Raw genomic sequence first — 18,552 nt, forward strand, 5'->3', positions numbered from 1 at the left:
TCATTTCCTAATTTTGCTTTCTTAACTCCAAGCCATAGATGGTTGGGGCATCATCAGGATTTGAACTGGTACTCTCTGTAGGAGCGGGTGAGAACTTTTCTGTTGTACCACTTGAGAGCATGAGGTGCTAGGACCATTTTGATAAAAAAAAAAAATGTTAGCAATGGTAACAATATTTTAATTAATTTTACATTATAAATCTACTCATAATGTAATTAACAATAACTGACTTGTGTTTGGTAACTGCATTTTCAGGCAAATAAACAAATAATAGGTTGTTAAGCTCCTAAACATGTCAAATTATTGATGTTTTAAACAATTAACAATTCTTCCAGGTGCTTAATTGTAAAAAAGTTTGACTTGTAACCTGTTGATAAAGAAATGCTCTTCATTTCGACAGTACCACACTCATTCACTGAAACAAACTTGCACATCCTGATGAAGTGTTACCTGCTTAGACAGTGAAGGAGCTTCCTGATGTAAATTTATCACTGAATATTTTTATAGGAGGCTCAAGCATCTGGACATTTTCATGGACTTAAATCAGCAGTCGTTGAGTGCTCAGAGCCTCACACTTATCCTGTTCTGTAGATACACCTTCCATAGTCTGGGCCTATTAAAACCCCTTCGTGTATGAGATGAGTCAAAAGAATTCTGAGAGACATGGAAAAAAAGTGATTAAGATTCTTAATACCTGGATAGTGGAGCAGGACAGTGGTGTAGTGATTAGCACTGTCGCCTCACAGCAAGAAGGTCCTGGGTTTGAGCCCAGCGGCCGGTGAGGGCCTTTCTGTGCGGAGTTTGCATGTTCTCCCCGTGTCTGCGTGGGTTTCCTCCAGGTAATCCGGTTTCCCCCACAGTCCAAAGACATGCAGGTTAAGCTAATTGGTGGCTCTAAATTGACCGTAGGTGTGAATGGTTGTTTGTCTCTGTGTCAGCCCTGCAATAACCTGGCAACTTGTCCAGAGTGTACCCCGCCTCTCACCCATAGTCAGCTGGGATAGGCTCCAGCTTGCTTTTGACCCTGTAGAACAGGATAAGTGGCTACAGATAATGGATGGATGGATACCTGATAGTGCTCAAATTCAAGAGAGTTCAAGAAAAGTCAGGATGAGTTAGAAGTTGATAAACAGCTGTAGTCAGACACAAAGCATGTATTTTTAGGAAATCTTTCAAACAGCCAAAATGATCATCTCATCTCATTATCTCTAGCCGCTTTATCCTTCTACAGGGTCGCAGGCAAGCTGGAGCCTATCCCAGCTGACTACGGGCGAAAGGCGGGGTACACCCTGGACAAGTCACCAGGTCATCACAGGGCTGACACAGACACAGACAACCATTCACACTCACATTCACACCTATGGTCAATTTAGAGTCACCAGTTAACCTAACCTGCATGTCTTTGGACTGTGGGGGAAACCGGAGCACCCGGAGGAAACCCACGCGGACACGGGGAGAACATGCAAACTCCGCACAGAAAGGCCCTCGCCGGCCCCGGGGCTCGAACCCAGGACCTTCTTGCTGTGAGGCGACAGCGCTAACCACTACACCACCGTGCCGCCCCCAAAATGATCATGAAATAACTAAATGAAAATTGTCTAATTTTTGTGACGGAACTGATTTCTTCATCTTAAAAACAGAGAAAATGCATCATAGTGCTGGAGTGATTATTTGAGCACATCAGAAGAGAATAGATGGAGAATACTGTGTCCAGCACTACCATCTGCAAAGACCCGAAGATTCATCACTATGAAATCACAGTAGAGGACATACAGAGTCAGAAATAGGGGTACAGTAGGAGTCCATTTCTGTCCCCCAAGCCACAATCTACATGAATGAGCCCTAGGGGGTACATTATTGGACCTCAAGGTAAGTATGTGCACCTTTTTAGTGCAAAAAAGTGACATACATGTTCCCTAGCAGTATTTAAAGTGTACAAATAAGTACCTTAGAGGGTACTGCCCCAGTGACAAGCCGTTGTGCCCCGAAAAGTACAATAATGTACTTTATTTTCTGAGAGCATACTTTCTCCACAAGCTGAGGGAGCACAACCTGCCGAATTCCTATGCCAATTCTACAGGGCTACCACTGAATCCATATGGTGCTCATCAATTACGGCCCATGTTTACATTAGACCGTATCAGCGGATCATCAGATTAACGTTTTTAAAACGATTAGTGTGCATACAGCAACACCAATACACGATTTGCGTGCACACAGCAACGCCAATACACGGATACGCTCGGCTCCGCAGGCATCCTGCGCTCCAAATCACTACGCCCTGAACAGCGAGTGCCCTCTGGAGGGTGCGCACTCTGGCCCTGCGCAGCTCACAGAGCACACGAGTGAAGCACACTAGCAGTGTTTTCGGGACTGAGCCGCTGTGTGTGTGATCCCAGTGCATATCACTTACCACTTGCAAGTGGAAGGATGGCAAGCCTAAAGACAATCATAACTACACAATGGGCAGTATTTGCATCAGTATTTGCAGTATTTTCATACTTTTATACTCTTTAATGAAAGGTGATACAAGGCGGAAGTCCGCGCCGTTTTTCAGCAGTCGCGTCACATGACCAACGCCAGCGAATCAGGAAGGTGGATGTCACAGTGACGTTGTCCAATGAGACGCCAGCTAGAGCTCAGCACAGCGTATCCACGTATTCTGAATGTTTACACAGTACCGGACCAGACACGATCTGGATTGAATACATGGACGCTGGCGGATTCCTGTTTCCCGGCGTTTCCAGGCGGTTTAATGTAAACGGACAGTGCATCCGCGAAGAAAACGAGACAGATACGGTCTAATGTAAACGTAGCCACAGTCTGGTTCAGCTCTGATACCCAACTGGATAAGTGCAGACTTCAAAGTGTAGTCAGGTCAGAAGAATGACCTGCCCTTCCTCCAGGTCCTATACACAACCTGTGTTAGGAAATGGGCTGGGAGAGTTATAAGGGACCCCTTAATAATTAATATAGTTAACTAAGAGTAAAACTAAAACTAGCCCTGCAATCATAACTTTGTTAGAGCAACATTAGGGAGGAATTTTACCTTAAATTATCAGTTTCAAAATAATTTTGCTGGTACACTGACTTGTAAGAGGGAAAATAGCTCGTCTTCCATTCCAAGTCTGTGCCCAGTTCACCGGTTACAGCACTATGTAACTCTGGTGGTGTGTCCCTGAGACCTCTCACAAGAACTGCATAACGCTTTACAGTGTCATGCGCAGCTTTTAAAATCAGGAAGCTTATAAGAAGTTATTAAATGGATATGTTCAGTACCAACATGGCAGTCGAAGTTTAGAGAGCAAAGAAGACGATGTTGGAGGAAGCCGGAAAGAGAGAGTGACCAAGAAACAGACCGGACAATAGTAAATCTTGGCTTTTAACTCACTGGCGAGAGACAACAGACACCGAGCTGGGCTTCTTTCTATTAAATATATACATGCCTCAAAGCCCACAAAACAGGTACTACACAGTTAGTTCCTCATCTGCATCTCTCCTGATATTTCTCCCTTTGCCTCTCATACTCATCTACCCCTTTCTCATCATACTTCACACATACAACACATTAGTCTTCTCCACTCCTGCCTGTTTTCTACAATGGAACACCAAAGATCAAGAACACCACCAGTCTTTAGTGTGTCTTTAAATCTAAACTTCAAGTCCTGTAATATTACTCTACCTTGTATTATTGTAGCTTGTAAACCAATGCATGAGCACAACTGTCCATGAGGGGAGCTTGTGCAACTTGTATTTAACAGTGGCATAAAAGTGAATTACACTCCGCAACTGTAGGGGGAGCCCGAGAGCAAAAATACCAATTATTGCGTAATAGGGCTTTAACTGAAATAAGCATTAAAATGACAGTTTTCAGGAAAAAAACAGAAACTAAATAAAAACTACAGTGAACAATGCAACACAAACTAAATGAAATAGAATTAAAGGTAAAATCAGCTTCGTTTTCATTTTTGTTTCATTTTCCCCCTCAAGATAGTAACAGACTAGTTCCAGACGGTGACAGTATTGTAATGCTGGCTGCCGTAATACCAGAGACATTATAAGGGAGGAGACATCCTGCTTTAAGGATCCTTAATAGAAACCTCTAAGAAAAGTCTGTAATGCCAAAGATGGCGGTTGTATACACATATCCCCACCCCCTCCCCAAAAAGCCAATCATCTGTTGAACCAGGAAACCAATCATACCGTTGCACTAATGCAAGTAGGCAGCTGTGCATGCATAGTAGAAATACTGTGACCTCATCACAACCTTGCACATTTGTAGTAAAAGTATAACCTGTGAGGGGGAAAAAAACTTTTGAAACCTAATTTTGGTGCAGAATCACCAAACTTTTTCAGCAGTTTTGGTCAGATTTGACTGGCGAGTCTATATATGCAGTTCTGTTTCATTTCTATTGACTGCCAGAGATGGTGCTTTAAGCACCTGGATGTCCATCACGCGTACGTGCAAGTCAAGTATTTGTATCAACAAAGTCACCTGTGACCTGGGTGATGTATGCCCTCTGCCCTGGCACTAAAGGCATGCTCACACAGGAAGTGACCTCTTGCCATTCTTCTCACATTGGTAAGTAGGTTTCAGGACTGTACAGGCATTGCTGGTAGTCTTGTAACTCGAGACAAGTTGGAGCTAGGGATGGTGAAAACTAAAAAAAATCTTGACCGACCACTGAGCCTCATTAGCCAGTTAAAGTCGGTTAACCTACGAGTTTAAAATTCTAGAATTGGAATTATTACAGGGATGCAAACAGCGCGCCTTTTGTCGGATGCCGCCTTTTTCACGGCTGAATCGCGCAGATCCGATTTTTTTTAAGGGGGGCGTTGGAGTGTCTGATTATAATTTCATCAAAGTAAATTCTGTATATAAGCAAATGCCTTACAGTCCATGAAACATAGGAAGCACAAGTATGAGAAGAAAACAGTAAATCAGAAAGCTGCGCACTTTTGCGCAGAAGAAAACAGTAAATCAGAAAGCTGCGCACGTTTGCGCAGCTTTGGCGCAAACATGCGCAGCTTTCTGATTTACTGTTTTCTTTTCATACTTATACTTCCTATGTTTCATGGACTGTAACGGCATTTGCTTATTTAGTAATTTTAATACAGAATTTACTTTGAAATTATAGTCAGACACTCCAACGCCCCCCCCCCCCCCAAAAAAAAATAGGATCTGCGCGATTCAGCCGTGAAAAAGGCGGCATCTGCGCCTTTAGTTTGTGTGGAGAGAGATGATCTGCAATAACATGCATTGTTGGCTACAGACCGAAACATACTTTCAGAATGCACTGGCCAAGGCAGGACTAAACTCGATGTGCCTTCTAATAATAATAAAAAAAAAAAAACAGAATAGTAATTTGTAAGCTAAAAAGCCTGCGTCTACACTTTTCTTTTGCCGAGTGGCAGCTTTCTGGGGCGGGACATGACTGAATGGGTGTTTCTGATTTGTCAGCTGTCGTCCTTACACCGCAAGGCATGCCCCAAGCGTTTACAACACAGAATTCCAGGTTCTCCGCTCCAAAATCGGCAGCTTCAAAACGATTGATTTTTTTTTAACTGACAACCAAAAAAAAATAAAAATTAACCGGTTGACGTTGATTCGGTCAACCATCGGTCAAATGGTCATCGGTTAACATCCCTAGTTGGAGCTGCGAACTTTCACCCTCCAGAGACTGCGATTAGCCTTTTATTTACAGTTAATTGTTTTCTGTAGCCTTTCAAGCAAACTATGGATGGTGTTGGATGACAAAAGGTAAGAAAACCTTTTTAAGCTGTACGGTATATATGAGTGGACTCGCTCTGATTTGGCAGTCTAAGGGCCTCTGCATGCTCTTGCGACAAGGCTTTCGCAGATAGCTTTTTGCAGATAGTTGTAATTTATCGTTGAGCAGGGAGTAATAGGCGTGTGTGATGTTATTCACCGCCACAACGCAAGGGGGCGCGAAATCGCTAGGAGTAGTTGGTGGGTGTGGTTAGTGGAGTGTTTATCCTCCGGTATCCTCTGCGCTGTCCTTATAATGACTAGAACTGGAGTCGTATAGATGTATGTACTTCCTCACTTCCTCGATCAACCGCTCTTCGTGCTGCTCCATCTTCGCTCGTGTTTTTAAAAATGGCGGTCGTGAAAACAAACCAAACCAGGAAAGTAGGGAAGCGGAAGTGTGTGTACAGCGGATGTAGAGTGGACCAATCAGAGCCCTCTTGTCTGCGATGCTGTCTGCGGTGGTCACAATTTTTGGGAGGTGCACGCAGAGCGTCTGTGAAGGGGGGGGGGCTTCGCAGACGCTATCTGTGACGCCATCTGCGAGGACTGGGTTGTCAGCATAAATTGGCCTTAAGAGGAATAACGAAGTTCATGATCAGGTGATGTCTCTCGCCTTAACTCTGATCTCGAATGCAATTAATTTGCATGCCTTTGAACTGTGGGGGAAACTGGAGCACCCAGAGGAAACCCACACAGACAGGAGGAGAACATGCAAACTCCACACAGAAAGGTCCCCGTCCACTGCTAGGCTTGAACCTTCTTACTGTGAGGCAACAGTACTAACCACTACACCACCATGCTGCCCAGTTAAGGGTTATTCCCTGCAGTTTTCATTTATATTGTAGAATTAACACATTGTTTGTAGGGAAGTCGAATTACATAATTAGTCAGTGTATATTTCTTATTAACCAGGTGCAAGGCGGATGTTTGTCCCTAACTGCACAGTATTTCATGTACATAGCTACCTCAGAGAAACCCTCTGAAGAGGCTAGTAATTAGGCTACTGCATCAACCTAGGTGGCGGCACGGTGGTGTAGTGGTTAGCGCTGTCGCCTCACAGCAAGAAGGTCCGGGTTCGAGCCCCGTGGCTGACAAGGGCCTTTCTGTGCGGAGTTTGCATGTTCTCCCCGTGTCCGCGTGGGTTTCCTCCGGGTGCTCCGGTTTCCCCCACAGTCCAAAGACATGCAGGTTAGGTTAACTGGTGACTCTAAATTGACCGTAGGTGTGAATGTGGGTGTGAATGGTTGTCTGTGTCCATGTGTCAGCCCTGTGATGACCTGGCGACTTGTCCAGGGTGTACCCCGCCTTTCGCCTGTAGTCAGCTGGGATAGGCTCCAGCTTGCCTGCGACCCTGTAGAACAGGATAAAGCGGCTAGAGATAATGAGATGAGATGAGATCAACCTAGGTTTAGTGGAAGCAGTAGCTGATAATGTTTATGACGTGCACTGATTGCCAAGCCCTTCTTGAGCTAGATGATGGCCATGATCAATGTCCCTCTTGCCTTGGGGTGGAACACTGAAGGCAGGAACTGACAGAGTTGGTGTGCATGAATTGCAGCTGCATGAGTCTAGCAACATGGTTGGCCAGGCTAGCACAACTAGAGAGCAAAATAAGTTCTCAATTGCCTTCTGCACAGAGGAACAGCGCTGTGTCTCCTAGTGGAGATGGATGCAGCACCAGGCCAGTTGACTCCTCAAAGTGCCTTTTTCAAGAAGACCTCCCAGTCTGCACCTTTCTTTATCCCACCTTCAGCCCCCATATATTGAGGAGCTGCAGAGATGCTGGACTGACCCCAGAAGTTTCTCTCATCTTCCCAGCGCACTGGCGAACATGCAGGATGCATCTAGTCATGGCCTGGACTGCATGGTCAATATGGAGCCAGCTGTCGCTGTCCTGGTGCTGTTACCTGATGAGGCACTTAGGCTCAATGCATGCTGTCCCTGGTCACAATGCCATTGGACAGATGATCTGATCATAAGGAGCTACGACACAGCAGCCTGTATTGGACTCACATTGGGAATTCTATGTCACACTTATACTTGCCCTGTCCCAGACATTGCACCTCTGAGGTTGACCCTTCTGCCAAGAGCCTGAGTGATTCCTCCTTGCAGGCATTTGCCTATATGACCAGAGAGTTGGGTAGACTAATGCCTTTGCTAACCATTGCTTGGCGTCAGGTATGGCTTGCCCACTCTTTGCTTCTGGAACCCTACAGGAAAGCCCTCCACTCTCTTCCTGTCATTCTGGGACAGCTATTTGGACCTGCTGCGCAGCAAGCCCTGGCGTGTAGCCTAAAGGTTACACAGGCCAGACAGCAGGTTGCCAGTCTACGCTGTGACCCCCCCCCCAGACAGAGGCCCACTGTGTCAATAAATATGGCTCAGACAATACCATGGCCAACAATGCGGCTGAGGGCACAATGCTCAGACAGGCTTCGCTCATCAACCCACACACACTCAGCCCCCTTGCTTGGTACAGCGCAGCCAGTCTTCTGGCCGTTGCCCCTCTAGGAAGGGGCGAGAGGGCAGACAATGACTGTATCTCTCCCGTGGTCGGGTGCTTCAACAAGTAGCAGCTCAGGTGCTGGAAAGCACTTGCATCAGACCCCTGGGTTGCATCAACCCTGTCACAGGGTTACAACAACCAATTCAGATGTCGACTGCTGAGGTTCTGTGGGGTCAAAATGACCATTGTCAAGAACTTGAACAAGGCTCTGACCCTATGCCAAGAGGCCTTGACTCTCCTGGAGAAGGGTGTGATCAAGCCATTAAACAGTTGTTCACAGAACAGTGGATTCTATTCCACTTATTTTATTATCCCAAAAAAGGATGGTGGACTTCGCCCCATGTTGGATTTGAGGCCTCTGAACAAGTGCCTCAAGGTTTTCAAGTTCCATATGTTAAGAACAGTGGATGTGCTGCAGGGCATCAGGCAGAACGACTGGTTTACAACCATCAACCTGAAAGATTCCTACTTTCACATTCCCATCATACCTCAGCACAGAGAGTTCCTATGTTTTGCCTTTGAGGGCAGGGCTTACCAGTTCATGTGCTCCCATTCGAAATCTCACAAGCACCAAGAGTCTTTACAAAGTGTGTAGCAGCAGTGTTGTCCCCACTACAGGTCAGAGAGGTTGGAATTGAAGTATGCGTCTATGAAGACAGCCTTTCTCTTAGCCATGGCTTCGGCCAGACAAGTAAGTGAGTTGCATGCCTTGTCAGTGAGCCAAGAGTGCCTACATTGGAATGCTGTTGGCACGGGGTAAACCTTATGGCCTGACTCTTCCTTTCTCCCAAAAACCTTTTCATCTTACACAAGCCAGCCCCTCAGTCTGGCAGATTTTGAGCCCCCAACTCAAGAGGATGAGCAGGGGCAGAGTGCATACTTAATGAGCCCAGTCCAAGCATTAAAGACTTGTATTCAAACCACTGCTGACTTGCTGCAGTTAAAGTACTTCCCGCACCGTGTGGTGCATCAGGCAGCGCCAATCTCCGTTTCCACAGCCCTCAGCCTCTCACCTATTACATAGCTAGGGTTACAGAGGGTGGGGGGCTAGTCCTCTGGTAACCACGACAGTTTAACTCCCCACTCGCATCTGTATTGCAGCATGCCTTGCCAGATGGCAGTAGGTACCGTTTTTATGATAGTCTTTGGTATGACCTGACCGTGAATAGAACTCACGATCTCCCGATTGAGAGGCGGACACACTACCGCTAGGCCACTAGCCGGTCCAACTTCCAGCAGTCAGATTCACTATTTGTCTGTCATACAGGGCATAGGTGAGGTCATGCCTTGTCCAAACAACAGCGGTCTCCCAATCCCTCAGGTGAGGGGTCACTCAACAAGGAGAGTATCTGTGTCATGGACAGCCTTAAGAGGGGTTCCTCATTCAGATATCTGTGTAGCTACATCATGGACATCAACCTGCACATTTGCAAGGTTCTTTCAGGTTAATGTGGTCTCATAACCCAGTGGCAAAAGCCAGTCTTCCTACTCCTTCACAGCTCTCTTAAAGAGGTAAATAGATCTTCCTCAGGATTTTGTTGGTATTAGTCATCCAGGTGCTTAAAGCACCACCTCTGGTGGTCAGTAGAAATTAAATAGAATGATGGTTACCTATGTAACAGCGGTTCTATGAATTTCAGATGACCTACAGAGCTTGGCAGTCGCTCGGAATACTTGTGAGAAGATTGCCAAGGGTGAATGTGCTTTTAGTGTCGGGGCAGGGGGCATATGTCCTCCAGGTCACATGATGCTCGAGCTGCACATACGCATGATGGACATCCAGATGCTTAAAGCACCACCTCTGGCGGTCATCCAAAATTCATAGCACCGCGGTTACATACATAACCATCATTTTTATTTCCTGGAGGCCATTGAAAGTCCAGTTATGGCTCTCTCCCCATACATTTAGATAGGCACTTGATCTTCTCATCTCATCTCATTATCTCTAGCCGCTTTATCCTGTTCTACAGGGTCGCAGGCAAGCTGGAGTCTATCCCAGCTGACTATGGGCGAAAGGCGGGGTACACCCTGGACAAGTTGCCAGGTCATCACAGGGCTGACACACACACACACAGACAACCATTCACACTCACACCTACAGTCAATTTAGAGTCACCAGTTAACCTAACCTGCATGTCTTTGGACTGTGGGGGAAACCAGAGCACCCGGAAGAAACCCACGCGGACACGGGGAGAACATGCAAACTCCGCACAGAAAGGCCCTCGCCGGCCACGGGGCTCGAACCCGGACCTCCTTGCTGTGAGGAGACAGCGCTAACCACTACACCACCGTGCCGCCACACTTGATCTTGTTAGCGCAAAATAACTGCCTGGGTGCTGTGTGGCAAGACCTGCCTATCATAGACTGCATGCTGAACCTCAACATTGTGCTTTTTTGTGACCACTGTCTGGCAAATAAAAGATATTTTCTTTTACTGTATAAAAGTATATTTTGATAATCATGTGAAACTTGTCAATTGTTAAAATTGCACATAACAGAAAAACAAAATTAAAATTAATTTATTTCATGAGAAATATCAAATTAAAATGCATGTCTTATTATGATTCCCTGTTGTGCTGCTTTCTACAACCAATCACGTGTCTCCTGATGTTCACCCTGTCCCCAGCACAGCACAACACTGTTGCCTGTGTCATCAGAAGCAGGTGATTCTGAAGGAAAATTGTCCACATTTTGTGACATGCACACAACGAAGTCACATTGTAAAAGTTCTTCCTTTTAGTGAAAAGTGTTTCAAAAAATTCAAAGAGTGCACTGCATTGTGGAAAGAGTTGGAAGAAAAACTAAAATAGTGGTGTGTTTTTGTGTGTGTGTAAGATGAGATGCCGAAACTGGGCAGGGCATTGATTGCAGAAATTTAGCTTCTGCAGAATATGATGCAGGTGTCTTTGGAGAAGAGTCTGATATTGAAGAGGAGATTTAGGTCTTTAAGAATCCACTGATGTTCACAGAAAAGATGTAAACTAAACAGTTTTTAGCCCAGTGCATTCTAACATGGGTCTTGATTGCATAGCCTCACGTTTTCTCATTTTGTTTGGAAAAAGAGAGAATATTGTAAATAAAGAAAGAATGTGCAACTGACTCTCATTAGAAAGAAGAATGAGACACCAAAGTGATTTTTTTTTATTCATAGCGTTTTTCACACTTATCAGATTATCTACTTTTTATAATGAAAAACCTAAACAGCTTTCAATTTGTATGTCACAAGAGCAAGTATAATTTGATGTTTTCCCTTTAAAAAAACAAAACAAAAAAACCCACAATATTATAATATTTCAACATATTACAACATATCAAAAATCCCTTAGCAATTCAACTTCAGCAATACCTTGGCATCATGTTTGCCAAGTTTGACATCAATCCGATGAACCGTCTAGAAGGAGTACGTTAAAAATGACCATGTGTAATTTCACTCCAAATGGCCTTATGACATCATCATTCCAAAGTTCTACCCATTCATTTCAATGGGAAATGGAAAAAGGGGCACTATGAAGTCCCTGGGCCATGCCCGGGGCCAAAAGTCTGTGGCTGAGTAGCAAGGACAATGACTGATGTGTGTATCAAATTTCATGAGTTTTCGTGCATGGGAAATGCCTCAAATAAGGCCAAATGCAGCAGAATAAGAAGAAGAAGAAAAATTAAAGCCGCTAGCGGCCTTGACGGGCCCTCGCACGTGTGGTTCCGCAACCCAGGACATCCCGCCACCCAACAAAACAGTCACATGTCATATATTCATCAAATGTATCAAGTTCAACAATATCTTGGCATATTATATGTTATAATATTTCAACATGGGCGGCACGGTGGTGTAGTGGTTAGCATTGTCGCCTCACAGCAAGAAGGTCCTGGGTTCGAGCCCCGGGGCCGGCGAGGGCCTTTCTGTGTGGAGTTTGCATGTTCTCCCCGTGGCCGCGTGGGTTTCCTCTGGGTGCTCCGGTTTCCCCCACAGTCCAAAGACATGCAGGTTAGGTTAACTGGTGACTCTAAATTGACCGTAGGTGTGAATGAGAGTGTGAATGGTTGTCTGTGTCTATGTGTCAGCCCTGTGATGACCTGGCGACTTGTCCAGGGCGTACCCCGCCTTTCACCCGTAGTCAGCTGGGACAGGCTCCAGCTTGCCTGTGACCCTGTAGAAGGATAAAGCAGCTAGAGATAATGAGATGAGATGAGATATTTCAACATATTACAACATATCAAAAATCCCTTAGCAATTCAACTTCAGCAATATCTTGGCATCATGTTTGCCAAGTTTGACATGAATTTGATGAACCGTCTAGGAGGAGTACATTAGAAATGACCATGTGTAATTTCATTCCAAATGGCCTTATGACATCATCACTCCAAAGTTCTACCCATTCATTTCAATGGGAAATGGAAAAAGGGGCGCTATGAAGTCCCTGGGCCATGCCTGGGGCCAAAAGTCTGTGGCTGAGTAGCGATGACAATGACTGATGTGTGTATCAAATTTCATGAGTTTTCATGCATGGGAAATGCCTCAAATAAGGCCAAACGTGGCATAATAATAATCCTTAGAAAAACAATAGGGTCTTCGCACTGAACGGTGCTCGGGCCCTAATAATCCTTTGAAAAACAATAGGGTCTCGCACCGAACGGTGCTCGGGCCCTAATAATAATAATAATAATAATCCTTCGAAAAACAATAGGGTCTTCACACCGAACGGTGCTCGGGCCCTAATAACTAATGAATGTGCAAATTTCAAATTTGAGGATTTTGTGTGCTTATTCACTATATTTTTATCTACATTTTTGCAAAAAATTCAAGTACAGGTAGTTGTCGACTTACGATTGTGTTTGGTTATGACTGACCGGTCGTAAACCGATCTGGTCGTAAGTCGGCCTATGTTAAATGAACGCAAGTACCTATATTGTGATGTGTAATGATATTGTAATCATCTTAAAGTCTTATTTTATCAACATTTTCTTATTTCATTACCTTGGCTCATTATTTGGTTTAAGTCAAACACTGCATACTACACTGCGTACAGTACAATTCGTTTAATATGTGCAAAACAAAAAATACGAAATACAGGTGTGAAAAATAGAAAACATTTTAGTTTGAAACATTCCAAAATACAAATGTAAAACATAGCAAAATACAAAATTTAGTGACCACCGTCATCACTGGTGCTTGGCTGTGGGTCGTCTACATCATCATCAGCTGTTGCAGCACTCGCGCTGGCGGGAGCATTTGCTCGTTTCATAAACCTGGAGCTGGGGCGGAAACTGTATGACTGAGTGCGCGAGGGAGCACAAGAGAGACTGCGTATGTGCCTGGAGCGGAAACTGTATGACGGAGTGCACGAGGGAGCGCGAGAGAGACTGCGCATGTGCCTGGAGCTGGGGCGGAAACTGTTGTACGCGGCGAGAGGCGCTGTCGGGAGCTGGGACGGAAACTGTCGTACGCTCAGCTGGGAAACACTTGCCAGTCATAACCAGACGGTCGTAAAGTCGATCGGTCGTAAGTCGACGACCAGCTCCTGCAATAGCGACTGCTACGCGCACTGCATCACTCTCACAATTTCCCACAAGGGAATTGTCTCTAGTTTAAATATCTTACTCAATATCCCAGATGTAATTCATATGAAACATACGAGTGGCGTATTTCCCAGTACAACACTCATGTCTATATAATAAAACATACTGTACATTCTTACATGATTGCCATTATAATGATTTATATGTGGAAGAAGAGTATAGAATAGATTTAATGGATGGATGGATGGATGGATGGATGGATGGATGGATGGATGGATGGGAGGATTGAAGTGTACAATGATTTTATAGCTTGCTGAAATTTGAACAGCTAAACACAAACTAACTTTACTGGAGGGATTTATGCATAAACAAACAATGTTAAGCAAGACAATTAGCTCTAAAACAGATTGAAATGTTTTTATCTACAATGTTAATTCTCACTGTCACGACAGGTGTGACAACTGACAAGTCACCAAGATTTACAAGAAAATACTATTGACAATTTTAATTTAAGCAGTATTTAGTGACATTTAAACATATAAAGCTTATATTTGTTAGGAACAAAGGAGAATTATTGATCAGAAAGACCGACAATAAAACACATGATAGTCTGACCTGCTATAATATTCAGTTTCATTTAATTGAGCAAACATGGATTTCTTTGAATGTCTGCTATAAAAACATACAAAAACCTGCTCGCCAACACTCCTGTTTAACGCCTTCAGAGTGATCACACGCCCTCGGTCACATTTTCATTATTGTTAAGCATTATTTTGGTGTTAAAATGTCTATTTTCATCGATATAGTGTAAGGGAAAATTTTAAGTATTTAAGATGATTTCAAACATCTAGCTAAGTTTAAAATCTTTCATTTCAACCATCTAAGCAGAACAATTTTTGTCCTTGAGTGTGTGTGTGTGACGGTTTGCATTCATTTGGTTTCTGTTAGATTAATGCTTGCATGCAGCTTCACGGTTTTCACACATTGAGGCTATAAAGGAAGCACCAAAGAGAGGAGATGTGCTCTTCACTGAAGAAATGTTATGTCTGTGAGTGAGAGCCCAAACTTGCAAGATTGAATAAAACCTATTTCTTCTGTTGCTTCAGGTTCTGGGTTTCAGCGTGTTAATTCTTTTTTCCACCACAGTAGTTAACGGCACAATATACAAAATGAGCTGTCTATGACAAAAATAAGTAAACCAGTATGGTGCCTAATTGTGCCAGAAGTAAACAGCTTGTGTTTTAGTTATCTTGTTATTATGGAACATGTCTGGCTGTACAATACCGAAGACTAAACAAAAAATAAACTAAAACTAATAAATTCCTCAAAATAAATATAAAACTACTGATGCACTTGTAAAACTAACTAAAACAAAAATAAAGATGAAATAAAAACTAATGAAAATTACAAAGCTATAATAATTCTGGCACACACACACACACACACACCCTATTCAGACCTCTTCCCTCTGGACGGTGTTACAGACAAATCAGGACAAGAACTTCCAGGCACCAGAATAGTTTTTCCTTTCAGCCATAAAGACTATAAACAGCCTCCCATAAACCTCCATTCACTACTGAACCTCAATGCATGACTGAGATTTAACATTTACAATAAACTTTTTGTGCAACATCTTACATACGTACAATCAATACCATGTGAAATATATTTATTTACTCCTATGATGCCACTGGTATGTGCCAGTGTGTGAACTGGTGTGTGTGATTATGTTTGCACTGTAAATTGTCATGTGATAGCTGTCATTCTGTGTTTTATTTCTGTCAGGCTCTGTTGCATAGTGTCTATACTGTATGTGCAAATGTGAACTGTAGGATCTTTATAAACTGGAAGCAGATTTTTTTGTACACTCAGGCACACTTGGCCAATAAAGCAGATTCTGATTCGGATGTTTGAGCTGCACACCACCACCTAGTGAGTGCATGTCTGAGTGACTCCTGTGCTGGGGATCATGTACGTAGACCACAGGTTCACATCCCTGGTCCTGAAATACTCTGTCCTGCATATTTTAGTGTTTCCCTTCTCCCAGCACACCGGATTCATCTAATCAGCTAATTAACAGCCCTTCCTGAGTTAAATCAGGTGAGTTAGAACAGCAAAAACACATTTCACTGCATAAAGCTTCAGTGCAGAAATGGATCTTACCCTCGACAGTGATGTGAACAGTGATGTCATCATACCAGGATTTGTCCTCAATGAGACACTTGTATCTTCCTTCATCAGAGAGTCGGAGAGCTGAGAGTTTGAGTGAAGCGTTGCCTTTCTGTAGCTCCTCTTTAAATAGTGATGTTCTTCCTCTGTAGGGCTGAGCCTGCTCTTCATTTCTGTCTTCATGATCCTTATAGAGATGCACTAATGAAGCTCCTTCCTCTAGTCTCATCCATTCCACTGTCATGTCCACAGCGCTGGTGCTGGGTTTGAGAAAACAGGGCAGAACCAGATCTTCACCAGTGACAGCAATAAGACGAGCTTCTGGACCAACCACCTGGAATCTCTCTTTTTTTTTTCAAAAAAATAAAAATACAGTTAAAAAAAGAAAAATATATAAATACAATACAAATTCTACCTGTCTGTCTATCTCAGTGTGTAAAAAAAAAAAAAGCTTATTTAATTGTTCTTTGTGGAAGCAAGGTCATACTTCCTTTTTTGTGTGTGGTCACCTTAAAGCAAAACAAGGTAGGGAATTTTCCTTCAAATATCAGCTTCAAAATAATTTTTGATGGTACTCTGGCATGTAATAGAGAGAATGACTTGTCTTCCATTCCGAGTCTGTGCCCGGTTTGCCAGTTACAGCACCATGTAACTCTGGTGGGGCGTCTCCGAGTCCTCTTGTGAGAATTACGTAATGCTTTATGGCACCATGAGAGTTGCATAAGGCTTTATGGTACGCCGGCCAGCTTCCAAAATAAAATAGCTAAATAACTTCCCATAAAAATAAGCTAAATCGGTATTCTCAGTACAGAAATAACAGCAGTCGAGGTGAAAAGACCAAAGAAGATGCTGTTGGAGGAAGCCAGGGGGAGAAAAAGAGAGAATTATGTTTTTTTTTTCAAATCAGTGGCATAAAAGTGAATTACACACCACAACTGTAGGGGGAGCCTGAGAGCAAAAAATACCAATTCTCACATAATGGGGCTTTAACTAATATATACAATAGTTACATGGTCAAAGCAGTAAGAATAAGTCTGTCTGAACTAATTTATAATTTACGAAGTGTAAAAAAAAAAACATTTAAGGTCTTGTGTATTGCTAATTTACTTCAAGTTCCCATGCTGTAGATTTTTTTTTTAAAATAAAGACGTGTCAGTGTGACTTGGGGATGTACTTGGCCTTTCAAAGTAGACCGTTACCTTCCCAGTCTGTAATGGCGAGAGAAAATAAATAAGCAGAGAGAAAAAGGCCAAACAGAAAAGTGCATGTTTCCTATATACTGTCAAAACGTCCCTGGTACCACCATATTAATATATGGCCGCCCACAGCAATCTGAATTAAAAAGATGGGGAGGAGCCATCTAGTTATTCAGCAGAACCTGTCTCTCTCAGGACCTCACATAGACTATTAACACCACTGCTCTTGTGAAAAAAGCACAGCAGAGACTGTACTTTCTGAGGTCACTGAGGAAAGTCAACCTGTCCCAGAAACTGCTGTTGTCTTTTTACAAATGTTCTGTGGAAAGCATCATCACCCATGACATCTTGGTGTGGTTTAAGAGCTGCACCATGGCTGACAAAAAGCTCTGGAGAGAGTCAGGAAGTCAGCACAGGACATTATATGGACACAGCTGCCCTCACTGATGGACATATAGAACACCAGATGCTTGCGCCGCGCAGAAATCATCATAAAGGACTGTGCTCACCCAGGAAACAGCCTGTTTATGCTGCTGCCTTCTGGGAGGCGCTCTCTGAAACAACTAACGGAAAAGAAAACAGAATGGGAATGGAGTCATGAACATGAAAAGGTATGGAGAGAGCTGAAGACACTGCTCACATTGGAGCTGGTGCTGAGGTTTTATGACCCAACGAAGCCTATCAAAATCTCACTTGATGTGTCACAGAGTGAGCTCGGAGCTGTTCTTCGACAGAGGTTCGACAACTGGTAACCGATCATATACGCATCATGCTCAATGACAGACGCGGAGACGCGTTATGCACAAATCAAAAAAAGAACTTTTAAGCATAATGTATGCCTGCGAACGATTTCATCAGTTTGTGTCAGGACAGGAAATTAGCGTTGAAAGAGACCATAAGCCGCTGATTGCATTGTTTCAAAAGCCACTCAATGACTGTCCACTGAGAATCCAAAGGATGATGATCTGGCTGCAACGCTACTCCCTGACAGTGATGTACATGCTGGGGAAGCTGATGCACACAGCGGACACCTTGTCAAAGTCAGATGACCCAAAGGAGCCGGCGAACACCAAGGTAAATGATGACATGGACGCTTATGTGGACATGATCACAAGTGTGCTGCCTGTGGCAGATGGAAAGATGGAGCTTATAAAAACAGAGACAACCAAAGATGAAACTTTAAAAAAACTGCATCAAATCATCATAGGTGGATGGCTCAACACTAAACAAGGTTGTTCACCTGAAATCACAGAGTACTGGAACTGCAGGGCAGAACTGTCAGTGGTAGGAGACATCATCTACAAAGGCAGCAAGATAGTCATCCCAAAAAGCCTGCGAAAAGAAATGCTCAAGAAGATACATGCAGGGCATCTTGGGATTGAAAAATGCACGAA

General features: G+C 43.7%; 1 protein-coding gene across 4 annotated transcripts in view; it reads right to left on the reverse strand.

Moving 5' to 3' along the window:
* The window catches only part of LOC132870885 (butyrophilin subfamily 1 member A1-like), a 106,227-nt gene that overhangs the window by 68,210 nt on the left and 19,465 nt on the right, over positions 1-18,552 (reverse strand). For all 4 annotated transcript variants that reach the window (XM_060904862.1, XM_060905123.1, XM_060904938.1 and 1 more), the window contains one exon: positions 15,957-16,307. In XM_060904862.1, coding sequence (XP_060760845.1) covers positions 15,957-16,307 — 351 coding nt within the window. The remainder of the gene's footprint in view (positions 1-15,956; positions 16,308-18,552) is intronic.

The sequence above is a fragment of the Neoarius graeffei genome, chromosome 1 (assembly GCF_027579695.1).
Source record: "Neoarius graeffei isolate fNeoGra1 chromosome 1, fNeoGra1.pri, whole genome shotgun sequence".
NCBI lineage: Eukaryota > Metazoa > Chordata > Actinopteri > Siluriformes > Ariidae > Neoarius > Neoarius graeffei.